Source organism: Sarcophilus harrisii, chromosome 5 (genome assembly GCF_902635505.1).
Source record: "Sarcophilus harrisii chromosome 5, mSarHar1.11, whole genome shotgun sequence".
Lineage (NCBI taxonomy): Eukaryota > Metazoa > Chordata > Mammalia > Dasyuromorphia > Dasyuridae > Sarcophilus > Sarcophilus harrisii.
In genome coordinates this window covers 163205023-163226123 of record NC_045430.1, presented here as the reverse complement: position 1 = coordinate 163226123, position 21101 = coordinate 163205023, and the positions used below count along the sequence as shown (strand labels likewise).

General features: G+C 33.8%; 1 protein-coding gene across 4 annotated transcripts in view; it reads right to left on the bottom strand.

Moving 5' to 3' along the window:
- The window catches only part of ST7 (suppression of tumorigenicity 7), a 282179-nt gene that overhangs the window by 87544 nt on the left and 173534 nt on the right, over window positions 1-21101 (bottom strand). For all 4 annotated transcript variants that reach the window (XM_031938860.1, XM_031938862.1, XM_031938861.1 and 1 more), the window contains 5 exons: window positions 14278-14332; window positions 13301-13416; window positions 11449-11524; window positions 5091-5245; window positions 2179-2276 (listed from right to left, as the gene is read on the bottom strand). In XM_031938860.1, the coding sequence (XP_031794720.1) occupies window positions 2179-2276; window positions 5091-5245; window positions 11449-11524; window positions 13301-13416; window positions 14278-14332 (500 nt within the window). The remainder of the gene's footprint in view (window positions 1-2178; window positions 2277-5090; window positions 5246-11448; window positions 11525-13300; window positions 13417-14277; window positions 14333-21101) is intronic.

Sequence of the window (21101 nt, the reverse complement as noted above, 5' to 3'; positions counted from 1 at the left end):
TCTTGGTCTAATGTTCTATGACTAGGGTTATCAAAATTAAAACTTTTTAAAGTTAAAAAAACTTTTAATTTTAAAATTAAGTTTCTTTAATAAGACACAATATCATGTCACGTCTCTATTTATTTGCAAATAACCATCCAATCTGGTATACTATTAAGAGTATTGCAAGACAAAAACATAGGGCCAGTCATAGGTCCTTACAGATAACCTGTTTCTATAACAAAACAATGGCTAAATGGGCCTGAACTTTCTCCCTCAGCTTAGGTTCTACCTCTTAGAACAAATCTGAGCAAAACAGGAATTTAAGGCAGCAAGATGGAGTAGCAGATAAAATACAGGTCCTGGAATCAGAAAAACTCAGTTTTTCTGTGACTTTTTTTTATATACATAAGTTATTTAACCTCTCCCTCAATTTTCTCACTGTAAAATGGAAATAATAATAGCATCTACCCTCCCAGGGCTGCTGTAAATAAGATAATATTTATAAAAATAAGATGATAATTTATAAAAGAGCTTCTCAGAGTGCCTAGAATGTTGAGTGGTTATGAAATATGTATTCCTCTACCTTCCTTTACTCCCCCCCCAAAAAAACCCTAATCATCACAGTATGCCAACTTTTCAACCTATTTAAAATGTTCAGGCAAAACAGTAAAAATAAAATGGACTGTTAAAAGTACAATGAAGCCAGTTAATTTACAAACTTATTCTACCTTTTGTGAGCTTTTGGGATCTTGCAGATCCAAAGTCATTGCTAATATTGATACAGATTAAGAACAATATTATGGAGTGGCAACCTTTCATGGATAAGCATTCTGAAAGTTTCATGTATTGGCTTCAGGTTCTTTTCCACTTAATACTTTTGCATACCATTAAAAAAAACCATAATAGTGCACAAAGTTCTATATTTCTTTCGGAAGATACAGGGTATTCAAATTGGGATACTTTCCTTAGATAATAATTTTGCCAAAAAAAAAGAGAACAAGTCTTTGTACAAAAGGTACCATCTTGATATTCTCCTATCTCATATGTATGCCTTCTATTCTCCTAAATAGTAACAATTAAGAGAATGTTATTTTTTCACTTGTATTTTATCCTTCCTCCATTCCACTGAAAATGGATCAGCATCATTCCTTTTTTTTCTTACACACTTTTTTCAGACCTGGGAACATAAATGACTTAAAAGTCACACAGACAGTTACTGGGAGAACTGGGACATCAGAACCTGCGTCTCCTGACTGATTCCGAGGATGGATTTTCATGTTGCCCATTACAGTATGGTATTTTTCTATACTTTAGCTATTTCCCAAGAATAATTTGGGATTGAAATTGTAGTACAATTCCACTCCTGCATAAGGGGATATTCATACATCATACTAAGCAACCCATCCTCTTCAAATTTATGAAAGATTTCCATCAGTAGTTTTATACAATTCTGGTCTCTTAACAGATTTGGACAAGATACTTTTTTTTGGTACAGTAAGTGATAATACTCTGTTACTTACTGAATATTGTAAATTAAAGGGTTCTTGGAACTGAAACCAGAAGTTGGATCTCCTACATTGAAAGGAAAAATCTTTCCAAGAGATTTTTTTTAAATCCTCAAATAAGGATAACTATTTTATGTCTATAATTTATATTAGGAGAAGCTTTAAGCAAGAAATATTCACAAAGGAAGATCCAGATATTGTTATTACATCTGTTCCTTAACATAAGGTATTTTCTTTAGTGATTTAGGAAGCAAAAATCCTTGTTGACCTTACTTAAAATATTCCAATTGTCCCCCAAATTAAAATTCTAGCTTCTCTTTTTGATTCCTTTGATTAATAAAATAAATTTTATTAACTATCTTCTTTCTGCAATTTAATGTCTAAAAAATCCTTCTGATATTAGATAGGAACTAGAGGAATATATAAAATAATTTCAATAGGAGAGGGTTATAACAGAGTATATTACTACACACAGTTGTTTATATAATGTTGTTCAAATTTATCCCCAATTAAAAAACATACACAGAACAAGCCTAAATTAACATAATTTAGCGTATATAGCTGATCCTGGAATAGATTTCTTACATGAGCTTTAAAGCACATCCTACCTATTTGTAGAAACTACCATCTTCAACTAGAACTTCCCATTAGATAACTTGCCACAAACCCATAAGTACAAATTCACACTCACATCTCTCATCATTTTCACTGCTTCCCTGGTCCTCCCAAGCTTTCTTGCACACATCGCTAGCCTCCTTTTAATGTAGACCAAGACATTGGTATCGCGTCCTAGAGAGGGGAAAAAAGAATGAAAGTTATGAAACCATGATTGTTCTGCTGAGCAAATAAAAAAAAAAAAGAATAATACAAAAAGGTCCATTTACCATCCCCACAGAGAAAAATTGCAAGTGAAGATTTATTGCTCTCCTTCACCACTTTTGCTATTGCCAAGAACCAGAACCCTATTGAGGATGATCCACAACCTGAACCCATTAATAGCAGAGTGAACATACCATAGAGCACTAAGATTTTGAAAGGTCAGATCATCATGTGCCTGGTGACCTAGACAATGTTATTAAGTAAAGCTGATGAATGAACAAATTAATGTCAGATTAATGATCTAGTTCTTGGTTAAATATTTAGTAAAGAAATTCATCTGCTATGCCTAAGACTATGAATAACCCATCTTGCACTAAGGCTTACATGCCAAGAATTACACTTGAGTATGCATGGTTTTTTCCTAAGGATGCAAAGAGGTGAATCTCAGGTTGCATCCTGATGGAGAACTTTTTTTCCCCCCTTTTTTAACATTAAGTCTGGAGAAGCCAGATCTTGAACTTCTGTTTTTTATTATTCTTGCCCTAGCACTAGTGACATCATAATCATCTCCAGGTCCCCAAAGCAGTCTATTGTAGATGGCAGCATAACACATTCCAGATATGACAATACAATGTGCAATGGGAAACAAAAATATCCTTGTGTTAGAGAAAGCATTGACAAGCTAAATAGTTATAACAATAGTCACCAATATGACTCTTAAAAAATGCATTACCAACTTTTCATCTTAATATTTTATTTAATTCTATGTCTTTTTAAATATGTTTTTAGACCAGTGAGAATATGCATGCACTAAATCCTCTATAAAATTACCATATTTCAGAAAATATAACACACCTGTTATAGATTAAGTACATGTATAATATGTAGCCATTAAAAGATTTTAAGACCAAAGTCCTAACATTTCATGTCTTAAACAATGAGAACAAGATGTGTGCTGAAAACTTTCCAAGTACCTACAAATTATTTTAAAGATGTGATTATATTTTTTGGATAGATTTAGGCAACAGGTTGAAAGGATTGAATTTTGAGGAGAAAAGAACCAAGAGGAAAGAGAAAATTTCTTCAGCTGTATTTCAGATTATGTAATTTTATGTATTAATACCCCAATAGTTCATAAAACACTCATTAACTACATATGTTTTCAAAATCCATTGTGTTGTGCCTAATGTTCATGTTTTCCAAATCAGGGCGGAGAAACAGGTGGTGATTAGAGAATTGCTTAAGCATGTTTGCTCATTGTAAATTAAATCTACATGTAATGAGGTATGTGCACATATCCCTGCATATGTGAATTATGTGCCAAAGATCACTCTGGTGCCTGAGTAGTGAAGATTAATGCAATGTGAGTTGTCACACAAAACCAAAATCAACACTAATGCTTAATTTGACACTCCCAGTTATGAGAAGAAAATACCATGTCTCATCTCTTTCTCTACAAATTGTAATTTGGAGAACACTGAAGAAAAAGTCCCACTCTCTTCTGAAAATGACCTGTTGATGGGCAATGACACCATCTTCTATAAGGTTGGTTAATTTCAAAATTCAACTAATGAGAATTAAGGATGCCAAAAGTGACCTAATTCTCTAGTTTCTATATCTCATACCTCACTACCATAAGCCTAAGATAAATGAACATAGGATTAGAAGACCAGAACATCAGTTGATGTAAAGGAAACCCAAAAAAGGGCATTAATTTGAGATAGTCTCTGAAGACAACAATATAATGTGTTTGTTAAAAAACAAAAGAAAGGCTATTATAACTACCAAGTAACATATAAACATTTAGCCTTCTATATTTTTTTAAAAGTTTTTACTTGTTTTCTAATAAATGCTAAATGCTTGAACAATCAAATTATTTTTTCAGGTGGTTCCATTTAATAATTATACTGTCCCTGAGTTATGAGCTATGCTTTCTGTTGACATATGAGTAAGCATTAACCTTCCTGTACCTCAGTTACTTCATCTGTATAATGAGGAAGTTAATCTAGATGAGTTCTTAGATATTCTCAAGCTCTAACATTTTATGATTTCTCTGAGTCTTCCAGACCAATTTAGCTGCTGAAAGCAACTTTAACTCATATTTTGAAATAAGAGACATTTTATAATGGAGAAATGTGTAGCAATGTAGATATGTTTCTGCATTATTAATATTCACCTTCATGACTGGCTCTATAGGCAGAAAAGAAATACTAAATAGGAAAATCTGGCTACTTATAGTCATGAAACTTACTTCCAGATCTGTTGAAAATTTATGTTATTAGTAGTTTTTCTTTGGAGGAAAGCTTAGACACCAATTCTTTCCTGAACCATCCCCTGATTCACCCCTTCAAACACTCCTTCTCAGACATGCTTCATGTCGCCTCTCTGCTAAATCTCTCCTGGGCCTCTATTGAATTCTTAACTTGTAGGATAGTTACTTCGGGGATATGTGTTATCCACCCCCTATGAGAAGGCAAGCTCCTAAAGAGGAAAGACTATCTCTTATTTCCATTTTGTATCCCAAACACTTAGCACAGTACCCTACACACAGCAGAGAGGTTAAGAAAAATTTGCTGAATCACTTTAAATGAAGTCCAAAGGAAGAATTAAAACACACACACACACACACACACACACACACACACACACACACACACGCAGTTTAAGAGGTCTATAACTAAATTTCAAAGCCAAATACTGAAGTGACTAGATAGGAAAGGAATATCATTTTTTGGTCTTTTATTAATCAAAATGTTCACAAAATTAACTCAGAAGAAATCTTACTGTGTTGGGCTTCATATTGAGCTCCATGATGCTGTAGCTGTTGGGAACGCCTGTAACAGCCTTCTCCTGCCTTCAGAGCCTGTTTGAAGAGTTTCTCTGCCTCTACAATAGTGGTGGCTTCCTCCTCAGCCAGGAGGATGTATGCAGTGGCACACCTGTCAATAAGAGGATCAAAAAGCAATTACCAACAATAAATCTAAGGAAACACTTAAGAAAGAAGGTGGGAAAGCAAGCAGAATTTTGGAGTTATAGAAAGTGGGGTCACCTGGCTCATTTTCTATGGTGTTTATTTTTTTAAAGGAAAAAAAACCCTGCAGTTCAGCTTTAAGTTCAAATTAAAAAGCATGGTCAGTCTAATACAATAGGGAAAAGGTACTGATTTTTGTTTATTTGTCACATAAGGATTTTTTTCAAGTTGTGGTCTGTTTGAATGAGAGAAGAATTCATTCCTACCCTATAAAGTTTTTCTTTGATGCCGTAGCACGGCATGACATGGAGATGAAATCCATGCCATTGTAATATAAGACTTGTAAGGATTTGAGTCTATGACTCGTGGATGGAGGGACAGAAAAGAAGGAAACAAGCATTTATTAAGTGCCTACCATGTACCAGGCACTAAACCATCTCATGTGAAGACCAACATATTAATTATGGTAATTCTTTGACCCTGACAATCCATGAACACCGTATCCCTCCTCCAAAAAAAAAAAAAAAAAAAAAAAAGAAATGAAAAAGAAAAATTCTCTTAGTCCTATTTTTCACAGCAATGATGATAGACAGATAGAATGACAGTAGGGCAGAAGGGTATTAAGGATTACACAATTTTTAGATCATCTATAAACAATATAGTATAACTATAGTTATTCAAAGTAAGAGGTTTTTGTTCACTGACCAATGAAGATAAATCATTACATAAATATTAACAAATGTAACATTTTGTTTACTTGTTTTCTATTCATTTCAACAATGAATACCCCTGGGATGGTGAGATTCAGTTGAGTCTTACTAAAAAAGTTTCAAATAAGCTATCAATGCTAAATATATATATATATATATATATATATATATATATATATATATATATATATATATAAAATATTTTAATCCTTATTATCACTGTTTTCTACAAAAATTTTTTAAAGGATCATGGATTTAGATTTGGAAGTGCCCAGGTTCACACAGCTAATAAGAATTTGAGGAGCCAGTGAAAGTTGGGTCTTTCTGATTCAAAGTCCAATGTTCTTTCTACTATGTAAAATGCCTCCTGATTAACTTCACCGAGTTGTTGTCAATAGTATTCCTATTTAGGTCAAACAAACCTAGAAATCACTTCAAGCAGTATAAATACCTGCTGCCTTTGCCACATAGAGATAAAGGCCAGAGGCAACACTAGTTAAGATGACAAATTCATATGGAAAAGAGTGATGGCAGATTATGAGTAGGAAGTATGATGCGGGGAAAGAGTGATAGATCTGGAATCTGAGGACTGGATTTGGAATACTGTCTGTCCTTCTCAGAGCAAGCCATTAACCTTGATAGGTCTCAAATTCTTCATCTGTAAAATAAGGTGGCAGAACTAGACCTAGAAGGTCCTCTCCAAATCCAAAACTTATTTTATGACCACACAAAACAAAGAAGGAGAGGAAAAGAAAATGGAAGAGAGAGAAAGAGAAGAGGAAGGAAAGGAGAGGATGGAAAAGAAGGGAACAAAAGAGTTATGAAGTATTATGTACTCTGCTAAGTTCTAGATACTAATATAAAAGCAAAGACAGTCCCTCCTGACCTCCAGTATTATGCATTGTAAGAGAGGAAACAGAATATATAGGGAACTGATAGGGAGGGAGGAAAATTTTGGTTTGGCAAAGTGAACAGAAAGCTTGTGGCAGATCCCAATTGAGTTTCATCATCTCAGGGATATTCACAGTTGAAAATGGAATGCATGTTAGAATTTCTGTAATGATCTGTCATCATCAGTGACAGAAGAATACTACTGAACTTGAAAACATGTCAGACCCTGATATGCTTTTTAAAGTAACTAATGACACATAAGATGGCAACACTAAGAAGAGTGGATGTATCAGATCACATCAGCAATAACAAAATCTGTTCTACTGATTACCTACGTTTTATAAAAAATCTTGAAAACACACATCTTGAAATTTTCACTTGAAAACCTTGAGAGATCATTTTATTAAATAAGATGGTAATAATAACTAACATTTATAAAATACTTTCAAGTTCATGAAACACTTTAAATCTCATTTGTGTCTCACTAAAACCTAAAATAGTAGATGCTACTGGCATTATTACTATTATTTTACGATACTTGAGTGAGATGGTGATACTGAATTTGAACTTATATCTTCCTGACTAGAAGTAACATGAAAGATAGCATACAATTGCCCTTGCTAAGTTCAAATCACCAGACCCAAATGGACTACAAAAAATTGGCATATATGATAGCTGAGTGATTGTTAGTGATCTTTAAGAATTCATGGAGGAAACAAGAGTTGTCATGATAATGGGAAAATAGTGTATTTCTCAATTTTGAGAAAGGAGAAAAAAAAAGGAAAGTTTAAAAACTTGTTTAAAGAGTTAACTTGAGAAGATGCTATTTAAATCAATAGTAAATATCAACCTATCTAAGGAAGAAAGCAGCAATCAAAATGTCTCTATGGTTATTCAATAGACATTTCTTAAAGCATCTAATACAAAACAGATACTATTGGGGTTGACAGATATAATGACAAACCTATTCTGGCCTTCAAGAAGCTTAGAGTCTATTGTCAAAATAACTTCATTTCTATTTTTAAAAGAAGGAAATTAATAAATATTGAGATAATGGTATAACTAGACACATTCAAGAAACTGACAAAGTCTCTCATATGATGATACACTGTTGAAACGATGTCAGCTACAAAACAATTCAGTTAGAATCAAAATTATTTGAATGATGAGAGCAAAGGAGTAGCCATTATGAATTGATATCTACTTAAAGAGGGGTCTAAGATCACAGGATCATAAGTTTAAAGCTATAAGGTGCCTTAGAGGTCAATCAATCAATAAGCATTTATTAATTATCTATTATGTACCAGGAATTATGCTAAGTACTGGATCATTAAGTACAACATTCTCATTTCACAAGTTAAGAAACTGAGGTGCAAAAAGTTTAAGTGATTTGCCCAAAGTCAAACAGCTAGTATCCAAGATATGATTTGGACCCAGGCTATCCCCAGTTCAGTACCACTAATGGAGGCCAACAAGGATATGGGCAAGTCTCTGGACCACTGCTGGATTGCTGGAGAAGAACGGGAAGTAAGATACATTGGAATATTCTATACTCCCCACTGCTCTAGCAGAGAAATATTCCTTCTTTTACTTTCCCTTTCATTCTTTAATCCCCACCTTCTCTTTCTCTTTCCCCAGTTTTCCCAAAAGTTCCTCACTATCTGGCAGTAACTCCAACAGCAAAAGAACCAAGGTAGTCCTTTGGGAATTAGAGGTTGCAGGGATTAGGAGAGTGAAACACTTAAAATATTGCATCTTAAGTTATTTCTAAACTCCACCTGCCTGCAGGTCACTCTCCTGAATTTCTAAATTGGTGATTGATAAGGTAAAAAGCAGAATTCTGTTTCATTTTTTAACTCTGAGATTATATTCTTTAAATTCCTTGTTAGCAACATCATTTTACTGAATTTTTACAGTTTGCAAATGCCTTACTGCATCTGAGCCTGAATCGCTGTTATCTAGTTTCTGGCCTGGGATACATGGGATGATTTACTAACCTTATCAATGACACAAAACTGAGAAGGATAGTTAAGACAATTGATGACAAAAGACCTTAATAAGCTAGAATACTGAATTAAATTTCATAAAATTCAATTTAAGAGAGATAAATGAAAAGATCTATTTTGGAGTCCAAAAAATCAAACTTAACAAGTACAATATGTAAGAGAGGTACGAAGATAACAGTTCATGTGAGATAGATTTGTGGGTTTTAATGGACTACAAGTTCAATTTGTGTCATTATTGAGTATGGCAGCCAAAAAAAGCCAATATAATCTTGACTGCAGTGAAAAAAGCATAAATGTAGGAGTAAGAAGGTGATATTATTGCTATAGTCTGGCCAGAAAATATCTAGAATAGTGTGTTTAGTTCTGGGCATTTGGTTTTAGGGAAGAACACAGATAAACTGGCAAGCAACTAGGATGGGCAAAAGGTCTTGAAATCATGTCATCCAAGGATTAGATGAAAGAAATGAAATGTTTAGTCTAGAGAAAAGAAGATGGAGAATATGATTGTTGTCTCCAAGTATCTGAATGGTTGTTTAATGGAAGAAAGATTTAGATTTGTCCTTCTTAATCTCAGAAGGCAAATCTAAGAGAATGGGGGAAAGTTTCAGAGGAAAACTTAGATTTAATATAATGGATACTTCATCACGATGATCAGCACTGTCTTCCTTAATAAAAGAACATAATGTGCACACCAGATGACCACTGACTGGATTCTTGGGCAAGTACAAGTTAAGGGTCCTTAAATCTCTAAAATGTTGTAATGAATATTATTTTCAAAATAATGATAACATCTAGGAATTAGAATTTCTGATGGTTCAGATTCCTTTCCAACTATAGAATGGTCAACTTTCATTCCCTAGAATTAAGACCCAAATCCTTTCAATAATGTTTCTGTAAGTAAGAAAGAAATCAGTAATTAACAAATTCTTAATAGGAGGCTTCGTGGTAAAACTGATACTTCTCTATGTCAAGAAACTTTTGGAAAATGAAATGTAATAGAAAAATAATGAGTATTAGGTACTATTTATATACTAAGTCAGATGATACAATTTACCTTTCTACTTTATCCATTGCCTACTCTGTGGCCTTTTCCTTGTTTATCAACATTTTGATCAGGCTATGGAGAGAAAATAAATACTAAATAAGACCCAAATTTACTGATTAATTTTGTTTCTGATAAATGGCCTTTGTAACTGGCAGAGGGATCAGTTGAATCAATCACTTATGGGAGGGTTGGGGTTGAGCTTTTTCTTTTCCAAGACTCTTTGCTTTGAGAAGGAACCTTGTGAAAACAGTCAATTTACCCATCCTTTGAAATCTAAGTAAAATGTTGCCTACTCTATGAAACCCTTTTCTGATCAATATTGAATTTCACATGGCACTTCTTATGTGCTTATATAGGGGGATAAGGAAGAATCTATGGTGTGATATGGTCTAAGACCAATGCTGCTTATACTACATCAGGCCACTCTTACTTCACACTTACACATTTAACACACACATCAGTAAAATAGAGATAGTTTAGCTATGCCCAGAAAAAGAACTCTGGGAGATGACTAAAAACCATTACATTGAATTCCCAATCCCTATATTTATGCACACCTGCATTTTTTATTTCCTTCACAAGCTAATTGTACAATATTTCAGAGTCTGATTCTTTTTCTACAGCAAAATAACGTTTTGGTCAGGTATACTTATTGTGTATCTAATTTATATTTTAATATATTTAACATCTACTGGTCATCCTGCCATCTAGGGGAGGGGGTGGGGGGGGGTAAGAGGTGAAAAATTGTAACAAGAGGTTTGGCAATTGTTAATGCTGTAAAGTTACCCATGTATATATCCTGTAAATAAAAGGCTATTAAATTAAAAAAAAATAGAGATAGTTTGTCTATCTCTAAACTATAAAACACTATGTTAAATATTGAGTATTATTATTATTCTTTATAGTTACTTGTCCATGTGCCATAAGCCCCCTCCTCCCTCCCCCCACCCCGCTCCAGTCAGAGCTTTAAACTCTATAAATATATGCAGGGACCATGTCTCATCTATTATTGTATTTCAATTTTTCCAAGCCTTTCCATTTTTTTTTTAAGATTTCACTTGTCAATTACAAAGGAGAATATACAACGTTCCTCAGTATCTAGTTACAATGTTTAACAGCACTTGTCAGGGCAACGTTTATTTTTCTATATATTTAAAATATATACATATATTTCATTATTTATATCTTGGTATGCACTTTACCCATTAGTAGGAATAATATCTAAAAATATGATAGCACTAGAGAGAATTCTGAATCAGTTATAATTTCTCCTGCTTAGAATGCAAGTGATTATATAATTTTGAAACTTATATGACACCATGAATTTCAATTAGGTCTAAAAATCTACTATATGTCATCTCTGTGTGTTTATGCTAAAAAATTTTCTGTTAAAATTTCAGTTCCCTATGTAAATTATCTAGTTCAAATTCACAATCTATTACAGTCTGATATCAATCCAACTCAGTATGGAATTTTCATCACGGAGATTAAGAAAAGACATAATATTCCTCTCACTTACTCATTTAACTCTAAGGCTTCATGTGCTGCAGAAATTCTAGCTTGGGGGTTCCTTTCTCTCCAGGCTTTCTGCATGACTATTAAATTAAAAAAGACAAAAAAACACATCAATCACTATAGATGCATCAGAAGAAATCAGGTGTACTAATTAAGTGCTTGAATTAGAAAATACCCATACCAGGAGAATCAGCCAATCTCCCTAAAGATACACAATTAATCGATTTTTCTATTCTCTTTTATACTCAGATTGCATAAAACTTTTTTTCAATGATGTGTCTACAGAATTTAAATTTGAAGATTCAAGAAAGTAAGGAAAGAAGTTTCTAAGAGGTTACTAGTCACCAAATTTAAATGTCAGAATCTTCTATGTCCTCAGAAGACTGAAGTATTGATAACTTCCCTTCCAATTAGTCAATACTATCATTTATATCTGCTGTTTTTCTATTGACAATGCTTGCTGCAAACCCGTGGACATTATAGTATCATGCTATATACCATTTTTGAATTAACATGCAGGCAGAGGACTAAATTTTCTATTACATAAACACACACACACACACACACACACAACCATCTCCTCTTGTATAAGAGTAAAAAGTTTCCCTTAAAATGGTTTCTCCTGCAAAGCAAAGCACACAGTTACCCCTTGTAGCCATTACTATATATGCCTAGTGGAGCATGATTGATGATGAATCAACTAAAAAGGATGGAATTCTTGTCATTTACATTCACTAGTTCTTAAGTTTTAACTGGACAAAGTATCTTCTTTCAATCACTCTAGGGGTAGATTCTGAATCTTAAGTGTAACTTTGCTTTAACACAATATCTGTCTTTGAACAAACAAAAACAATTAAAAAAAAAAAACCTAAATGAAAATTTTATTTTTTTGTACACCAAAATACATTTAAAGGCAACTTAAAAATGCCATTACTTTTGGTCATTATTCATAAAGGATTCTATTCTCATGTAGCCATCACTTTAGTTTAGGTCTTCATTTCTTTTCACCTCAAACATATTAATAGTCTCCTAATTGGTTTTGTTATGCTCTACTCCATTCTTCACATTGCTACCAAAGTGATTTTCTTTAAAAACACATCTGATCAGATTGCTCCCCCACTCAATAAAAATTCCAATAGCTCCCAAATTAACATTTGTATAAAATATAAATTCTTGGTTTTAGCATTTAAAACCTTTCATAACCACCTGGCCTAAACTATGTTTCCAATCTCAATAGACATCAATGAACTGCCCATCACTACACGCAATGTGTTATGTAAACAAATGGGGCTTCTCTCCCTCTGTTCCTCACATAATTTGCTCCACCTCCCATCTCCATTTCAGGAATGCACTTTCCCCACCTCTTACCTCCAACTCATAGAATCCTTCTCCTTCCTTCAAAAAGCAATCTAGGACATATCTTCTTTCATATGAATGAAGCATTTGCTGAGTCTACCCAATTGCTAAAGTTCTCCCTTCTTACCTTCCTTGCACATACAACTAATTTTTATTTATTCTTAGCTATTATCTTTATATTTATTCTCTACATACTTGTATATACATATGTGGTCTCCCCTGTTAGAATTTAAGCTCTTAACAAATATAGGTTCTTTCATTCATATTTGAATTCATACTGTCTGCCTATTAGTCCTATCACATAGGTACCACCCTAACAAGTATTTGCTGACTGAAGGACAAAATTTTAATTTTGTCCCCCAACTTCACAATTTTTTATGTATATGAAACTTTGTATATAAGATTTTTTCTAAAATGGGGTATTATTATTTTTATTTATCATCATTATTATCTCACAACTTTATAACTACTATGCAAAATATATCTGAAACACTTCTTACTTGCATCTGCAGGCCGCAAATGATCTGTGTCACATGTAAAAAATGTCTGATGGTCCTGGGCTGAAAGATTCATGTCATAATAGGTCAAAGGTTCTCGTCCTGTTACCCATGTATACCTATAAAGGAAGATAAGGCAGTCAGATACTTCTGAGAAACAAAAAGACATTCACCATTTATTTACATAGGTGTAAGAATATCAATATCATCTATACTTAAAACATTTATATAAATAACGACCAAAAGTACATGGCTCACAATGTGTTTTAATCATATTTTTATTCCCTCCAGAGTTTGTAGTGGAAACAATTAATATAATAATTTTTTCTGTACTTTTGGACTAAATTATGACTTGCCAAGATAAGGTGTTAAAGAAAATTCTAATAATAATGAATAGGAATATTTTTCAAAAGCATGGGAATGCTCCAATTTGCCCAATTACTTTGCTAACAAATTCAGATACATCTCATTTGATTTGTCTTTATTAATATGCTTCAAAACATTTTGATTTGGCAGTATATCTGTAGCATAAAGCATTGGAGAAATCGTGGGCTCATATAAATTACAGTTCCTATTAAAACTTTTAAATTTCTGTCTCTGTTAAAAATGTTTACAGAACAGTCATCAGTATTTCCAAATGCTCCTCAGAAAGAGTCAGTTGTCATGTGTTGGTTTTTTCCTATGTTCCTTTTTTAGGGAGGCAGAATTTGCCACCCTAGGACAAGGTTTACATGTAGGTTGGCCACATGTGTGGTGCCTGGCTTGTTATTTGACTTTTCTGGGTCTCTGCTTTCTCACATTCAGAAGAAAACTGGTCCACATGACCTTCCAGTTGAAGAGCCATAGGTCTTGCTGTAACACAGACCACAGCATAAATCACCGAGGCCAAGTCCCCCAAACAGAGAGCTCAGTCCCCAGCAAGGCACATTGAGGAAGCTGCACTAGAAAGCTTTGCTTCATCGAACTTTTGCAACACTTACCGATTATATTCAGCCCCTCTAAAGAGATTTAGTGGATTTCGCCAAACCTTGCATTCTGTGGCAAAGAAAAATATAAAACAATTAAGAGAATCAAGGAAAATAATAATTTATTAATTTAGCAAAATCTTATGTGCCCATATCAAAGCATGCTTTTATTTCCAGCTTCCTGAAAAGGAGATTTGACTTAAGGGGAAAAAAAAACATTAGACAAACTATCAGGAGACACAGGTTTTGGTCAAATACATAACCATTTGTCCCTTAATGTCTGTGTGTCTCAGCTTTCTTATTTATCAAACATGGAAGCTGTACCAGAGGATCCCAAAGGTCTCTTCTGAACAATACTTTTGTTCTGGGCTCTCTCCTATCAGCCATGTGATCTTGGACAAGTCACTAAACTCTGCTAGGATTTGGTCTCAGAGTCTCCAAATGGGAATAAAATGTGTGTTCTCTGAATATCTTTTCATATTTGATGTTTATTACCTATGTGACCATAGGCAAATCACTTAACCTCTGAAATTCAGTGTTCTTATCTGTAAAGTAGGGCCAATGATATTTGTTGGATAATATTATGATACAAAGAAGATCATAATAAGGTACTGCTTTGTAAACTGAAAACCTATATAAAAATGTCATTTACTATTATTATTGCAGAGATTTGAGAATAGGAAGAAATAAGACTTAGCATGACTTCAGACAATTCCAGAACTGAGAAAAGAAACTTAATGACAGAAAGAAGTTTAAGACAACAGAAGTTTAAATGGTTGTGACTTTAAAAATGCACAAGTGGCTTATCTTCAAATCAAAACATAAAACCACAGAATTTTCAAGTTAGGGAGGACCTGGGAGATCATCTAGTACAGATCTATTGTTTTACTGATGAGGACACTGAAGCCCAAAGAAACCTTGGGAATGCCTTGGATTTTACAAGGCACTTGCAATGGGAAGGAAGTAGTAAGTGGGAAGGTCTAAAAACAATTCTTTCAAAGGACTTTGCCCCTCTTCTTCATTATTCCCTATACATCTATTTACACCTCTCAATAATTTAAATCCTAGACAAATTACTTAACCTGAGACTTAATTTTTTCATTTGTAAAATGGAAATTCTTTTTTTATTTTTAAGTTTTTGAAAGGTAACTGGAGTTAAGTGACTTGTCTAGGGTCACACAGCTATTAAGTATTAAGCATCTAAGGCCAAATTTGAACTCGGGTCTTCCAGATTTCAGGACTGGTGCTCTATTCATCATTACTATTAGTTGTAACTATTATTATATAATAACATTATATATCTTATACTATATTATACTAATAGTAACAATTATTGTTATTATTATTAATGTTTAATAATGTGCTACAATTACTATCATTAACGTTCCTGTGCAGATTTTTAGCTAAAGATTCCTTGCGTAGGTGAAAGTTCTACAGCTTAGAGAAGAAGCCATTGAAAGAAAACATAGCTGTTCAGGACAGTAAAGCTATATGAAAAAAGAGCAAGTAAGCAGAGTAACTCCAAGGGTTGGGAAAGCAGAGACCAAAGTAATATCAGAGAAAAGTAGTGAGCAGACCATACCAGCAGAGGTCAGTGTATGCCAGACTTATGGGAATCAGTTCATGAAGGGCACCTATATTGAATTTTTCATTCCCAATGTTGAAATCATTTTGAGGTAATATACTAGAGGCCACTAAAAATACTACACGATATAGCAGAGCTTCAGCATATTTTGATCTAAAAATCTATGACTGATGAGTGTTGATTTTTAACAAAAGAACCCTCTGATATATTGAGATGTTTAGGGAGAGTTTTCTCAGGCTTTCAAATTGGGTGATCAATCAAACTGAAGATCAACACCCTCCATAAATTAAGTTTTTGTTTTTGTGTCATAACTATCTAGTTCATAAAGATTATAAATTTATTATGCTTAAAACTGCAAACACTCAACAAGGTTTTTATCTGTTGTCAAGTCAACAAGTATTTATTAAGAGCCATCAGGTGCTGTATTAAGTCTTGAGAGTACAAATCAAAACAAAAATCAGTTTTTATCAAGGAATTGAAGGTCTAATGGGAGAAACAACAAGCAAACAATTATGTACCAACAAGATATGTTATGTACAGAGCAAAGTGGAGACAATTGCAAAGAAAAGATACTGTCAATGAGAAGGACCAGGGAAGGATTCCTGCAGAAGGTAGGTTTTAGCTGAGACTTGAAGGAAACCAGAAGGCAGAGATAATATGGGAGAAAATTCCTGACATGGAAGAAAGTCTAGAAAAAATACAGAATTAGAAGATAGAAGAGCCAGGAGACCATTATCATTATCACTGGCATACATGGAGGGAAGTAAAGGGGAAGAACACAGGAGGGGACAAGATGATGATGAGCTTTAAAAGCCCGAGGATTTTATATTTGATCCTGAAGGAAACAGGAAGTCATGGGAGTTGGGGAGAGGGGAAGGACTGATAAAATTGAATTGGTGATTTAGGAAGATCACTTTGATAAATGAATCGAGAATGGAATAGAGGGGGAAATGAGGTAGGGTGATCAAGCAGTAAAGTATTTCAACGATCCAGTATAAAGGGATGAGGGCTTGGACCAGGGTGGTGGCAGTGACCAAAGAGGGAAGGGGGAACATATGATATAAAATGGCTATGGGAAGAAGGGAGAATAGCACAGTGAGGATATTAATAATAAGCTATGGATTTGGAATCAGGAAGGATCTGTCCAAATCCTACTTCCAACATATTAGTTTATGTAGAACCATATGCAACTAACAAACTCCATGAGCTTCAGTTTTATAATCTGTAAAACCAGGATAATAATTACAGTACCTACTTCACCGAACTATTCTGAAGATCAAATTTATTATCAAAGATAATAAATTAAAGTGTTTTAACATGCCTTAACGAACTATATAAAAATTTCAGTTTAGTTTAATATATATTTCAAAGTTCAGTAGAACATTAAGAAATTTCCTCCACAGGACACTATGATAACAACGAGGATGAAAATAGCTATTAAACGCTAAACTGCACTAAGATTTGAAAGCATCCTAGAGAAAATCTATTAAAATTTACAAAGCTAAGGTAAAGATGTTATTTCATTCAGTTCTCAAAACAGCTCTATGAGCTAATTACAAAAGAGTTCAGCTGATTATCAAGAATTACCAGGAACCACTGTTCTGCTGGTAAATCATGAAATAAACTCCTTAAAAATTTTACATTCAATTATAGATCTAAAATGAATTTAATTTAAAAAACCAACTCCAAAGAAGTTTAGTTCACTTTAGTATAGTACAGTATGGTATACAGGGCCAACATAGTACAAGATAAAAATTTCTCTTGGGAATCAGTAGTGACAGGTTCAAATCCCAGCTCTGCCAACACAACCTGAGCAAAACATTTCAATTCCCAAAGTCTTGGTTTTCTCATCTGTTAAATGAGAGGGTTGGATAAAAATCTTCAAAGTTTCTTTTCTGGAGTCATGAATTTAGTTAAATTGAATTAATGGAAGAGAACAAAGCTATTTTTAAGATGCATTTTCAATTTTGTACTATTGCTAAATGACCAGCAGGGGGTAGAACAAACATCATTATGAACAAGAGTGACCTGAGTTGCACCTGAAAGAAAACTTGATCTTTAAAAATATTCATTGAATGCTGTACAATTCTTTTTGTTTTAAAACCTGTTTTTATACACATAACATTCAATATGTGTATGTACGCGTGCCATTTTTAACATTCACTTTTTATGCAAATGTGAAATTTCTGCTTTAAAGATATATTAATATACTTCCTACTATATTTTATCATTTAAAACACACACACACACACACACACACACACACACACACACACACATATATATATATTATAAATACATAGGTATACACACATATACAAACATACACAAACATGTTCAAAACCTAGAAGTTCTATAATTCTAGATAACAAATGTTATAAATGATAAGATGTATCCCTAGTCTTCACTAATCTATCTTTATAGCTGAAAACTCAGATACACAAAAATTCATTGGTAAAGGGTAGCATATATAATATTTTCTTTTTTATTTTCTTTATTATAGATTTTTATTTACAAGTTATATGCATGGGTAATTTTACAGCATTGACAACTGCCAAACCTTTTGTTCCAATTTTTCCTCTCCTTTCCCTTTCTCCTCCCCTCCCCCTCCCCATGGCAGGTTGACCAATACATGTTAAATATGTTAAAGTATAAATTAAATACAATGTAAGTATACATGTCCTAACAGTTATTTTGCTGTACAAAAAGAATCGGACTTTGAAATATTGTACAATTAGCCTGTGAAGGAAATCAAAAATGCAGGCGGACAAAAATATAGGGATTGGGAATGCTATGTAATGGTTCATAGTCATCTCCCAGAGCTCTTTCACTGGGCGTAGCTGGTTCAATTCATTACTGATCGATTGGGACTGATTTGGTTCATCTCATTGCTGGAGATGGCCACGTCCCTCAGAATTGATCATCATATAGTATTGTTGTTAAAGTATATAATTATCTCCTGGTCCTGCTCATTTCACTTAGCATCAGTTCATGTAAGTCTCTCCAGGCCTTTCTGAAATCATCCTGCTGGTAATTTCTTACCAAACAATAATATTCCATAATATTCATATACCACATTTTATTCAGCCATTCTCCAATTGATGGGCATCCACTCCGTTTCCAGTTTCTGGCCACGACAAAGAGACCTGCCACAAACATTTGTGCACATACAGATCCCTTTCCCTTCTTTAAAATTTCTTTGGGATATAAGCTCAGTAGAAACACTGCTGGATCAAAGGGTATGCACAGTTTGATAACTTTTTGAGCCATATATAATATTTTCAAGAATAACTGATTATAGCAAGCATGTGGATGTAATTTAAATGTGAAAAATCTAGGATAACACAACGTCTTTCGATACAATTAGAAAATTAAACTGCTCAAAAGACAATTTTCTCTTTTTGATGAGGAGCAAGTAAAGATCTCTTACCTTCATTGTAATTTTATCTTAAAATTGAATTGAGAAGTGGTCATTTGGAAGAAAAACATTTTATAATGTTATTACACAGTCTTCTTAAATTGGGTCACAGCTATGTTCATTTCTTCTTTGCTGCTCTCCTTAATCCAATCCTGAGAAATACTGTCTTTGGATAGAGGTGCCCAGGGCAACAACTACCAGAAATATTAGGCTGCCTGATGTTTTAGTAATATAGACAAAGGATGTAACTGCTAAAGTTATTAGGCTACAAACTCTGAAGGTGAGCGCTTAAACTCTGGTCTCTGGAGAGTCAAAGCATTCCCATATAAGGCCCAATTTCTTATCTTGCCTGTTCTTTTGAGGAACAGACCATATTCTAATCAAATTTAAGCATATTTTAACTAGAAGAGGAATTTTCCATTCTCTCAAGACCAGCTAGTGCCCTTTGGCTCGCATGAAAAACCTGACAGGAATTTCATTAATATCATTACTATCTTTTTTCTTTCTTTCTTAAGTCTCTGGAATGATGTACACTGATGTCTGAGGTTTCCACCTTTATCCATCAATGGTCAATGCCACAAGAGCTGACAAGATCTTTTGTTCCACTCAAGTTTTTTAAAGTGATATACAAACAGAATGCATAAGAAAGCAATATATCTAGTCCTTTAAGTCTAAAGATAATTATCTATCCTTTGGAATAGTGTGTAAACATTCCAAAGGATAAAAAAGTGCAATGGTAAGGCCCTTCACAATTTATGAAACAACAATATTGTACCCCATTAAAGTGCACCCTGGTATGATCTATAACCTGGCTTGAGTCTACTTTTTCAGCCTTATTTTTTCATTATTTCCCTATGTACCCCAGCCATACAGGTCTACTTACTGCCCCCCCCCCCCCGCCCCAAGTATTATAATCACTTTCCCATGGTATTCAATAGTCATATGATAAAATGAAATGTAAAGGGCCTTGAGATGTCAAAGGCACAAGCTATGTCAACTAAGCTGTAATGATTCAAGCACAGATTGAAAACATGATCAAAACCTAGTATGCAAATACTATGGATGCCAAATGTTCTAAAAGTAGAAAACAAAGCAGGAAGAATTGTATTTTTGAACATTGAAAGCCGCTATGGTTTAATGAAAAGAGCTTTGGGCCTTAATTCAAGAGTCTGATTTCAAGTTCTGTTTTTTGGTCCCATGTTACCTGTATGGCCTTAGGCAAATCACTTACCTTTATCTGAAAAGGAGAGGTTTTAACATAAAGATGATCTCTAATATCTCTGATATCCCATTATGAATTTTAAGATCCCTTGTATCTCTAAATACATGCTTATATCTTTCCTAACTGGATTATAATTCCATTGATTTATAGGATTCAGATTTTAGTTTCTTACATGTCCCAAAGAAGACTGTGCTTTGTAGATAGTAGGCATTAAATACATATTTTTGAGAAGATGAAACCCTCAAAACTATCTAGAGGGATCATATGAAGTGAATATTACTAAAGTCATGAAGTAGATCGTTATAACAGTAACTAGTTCTCTTGATACTCAGTCTTAACTCTAATCTTTCTTCAGAAGTGTTTATTTAGAAATCCTAATTTAATGTATCCTAGAGGGTCTACTGAATGATGAATAACTCTGGCTTCTAGGCTTGAAAGAAACCAAAATGAGGAAGATGACACTACATATCAGCCTGATAAGAAAGTCAAAGAGTATATATACATGGCACACCTAGCACCTGTCTGGATTGGAAAACTCAAAGTATGGTACCTCAAGCACTTGATTTCCCATTTTACCATCTACATCCCAGGAACTAGTGCTTCCTCACCTTCCA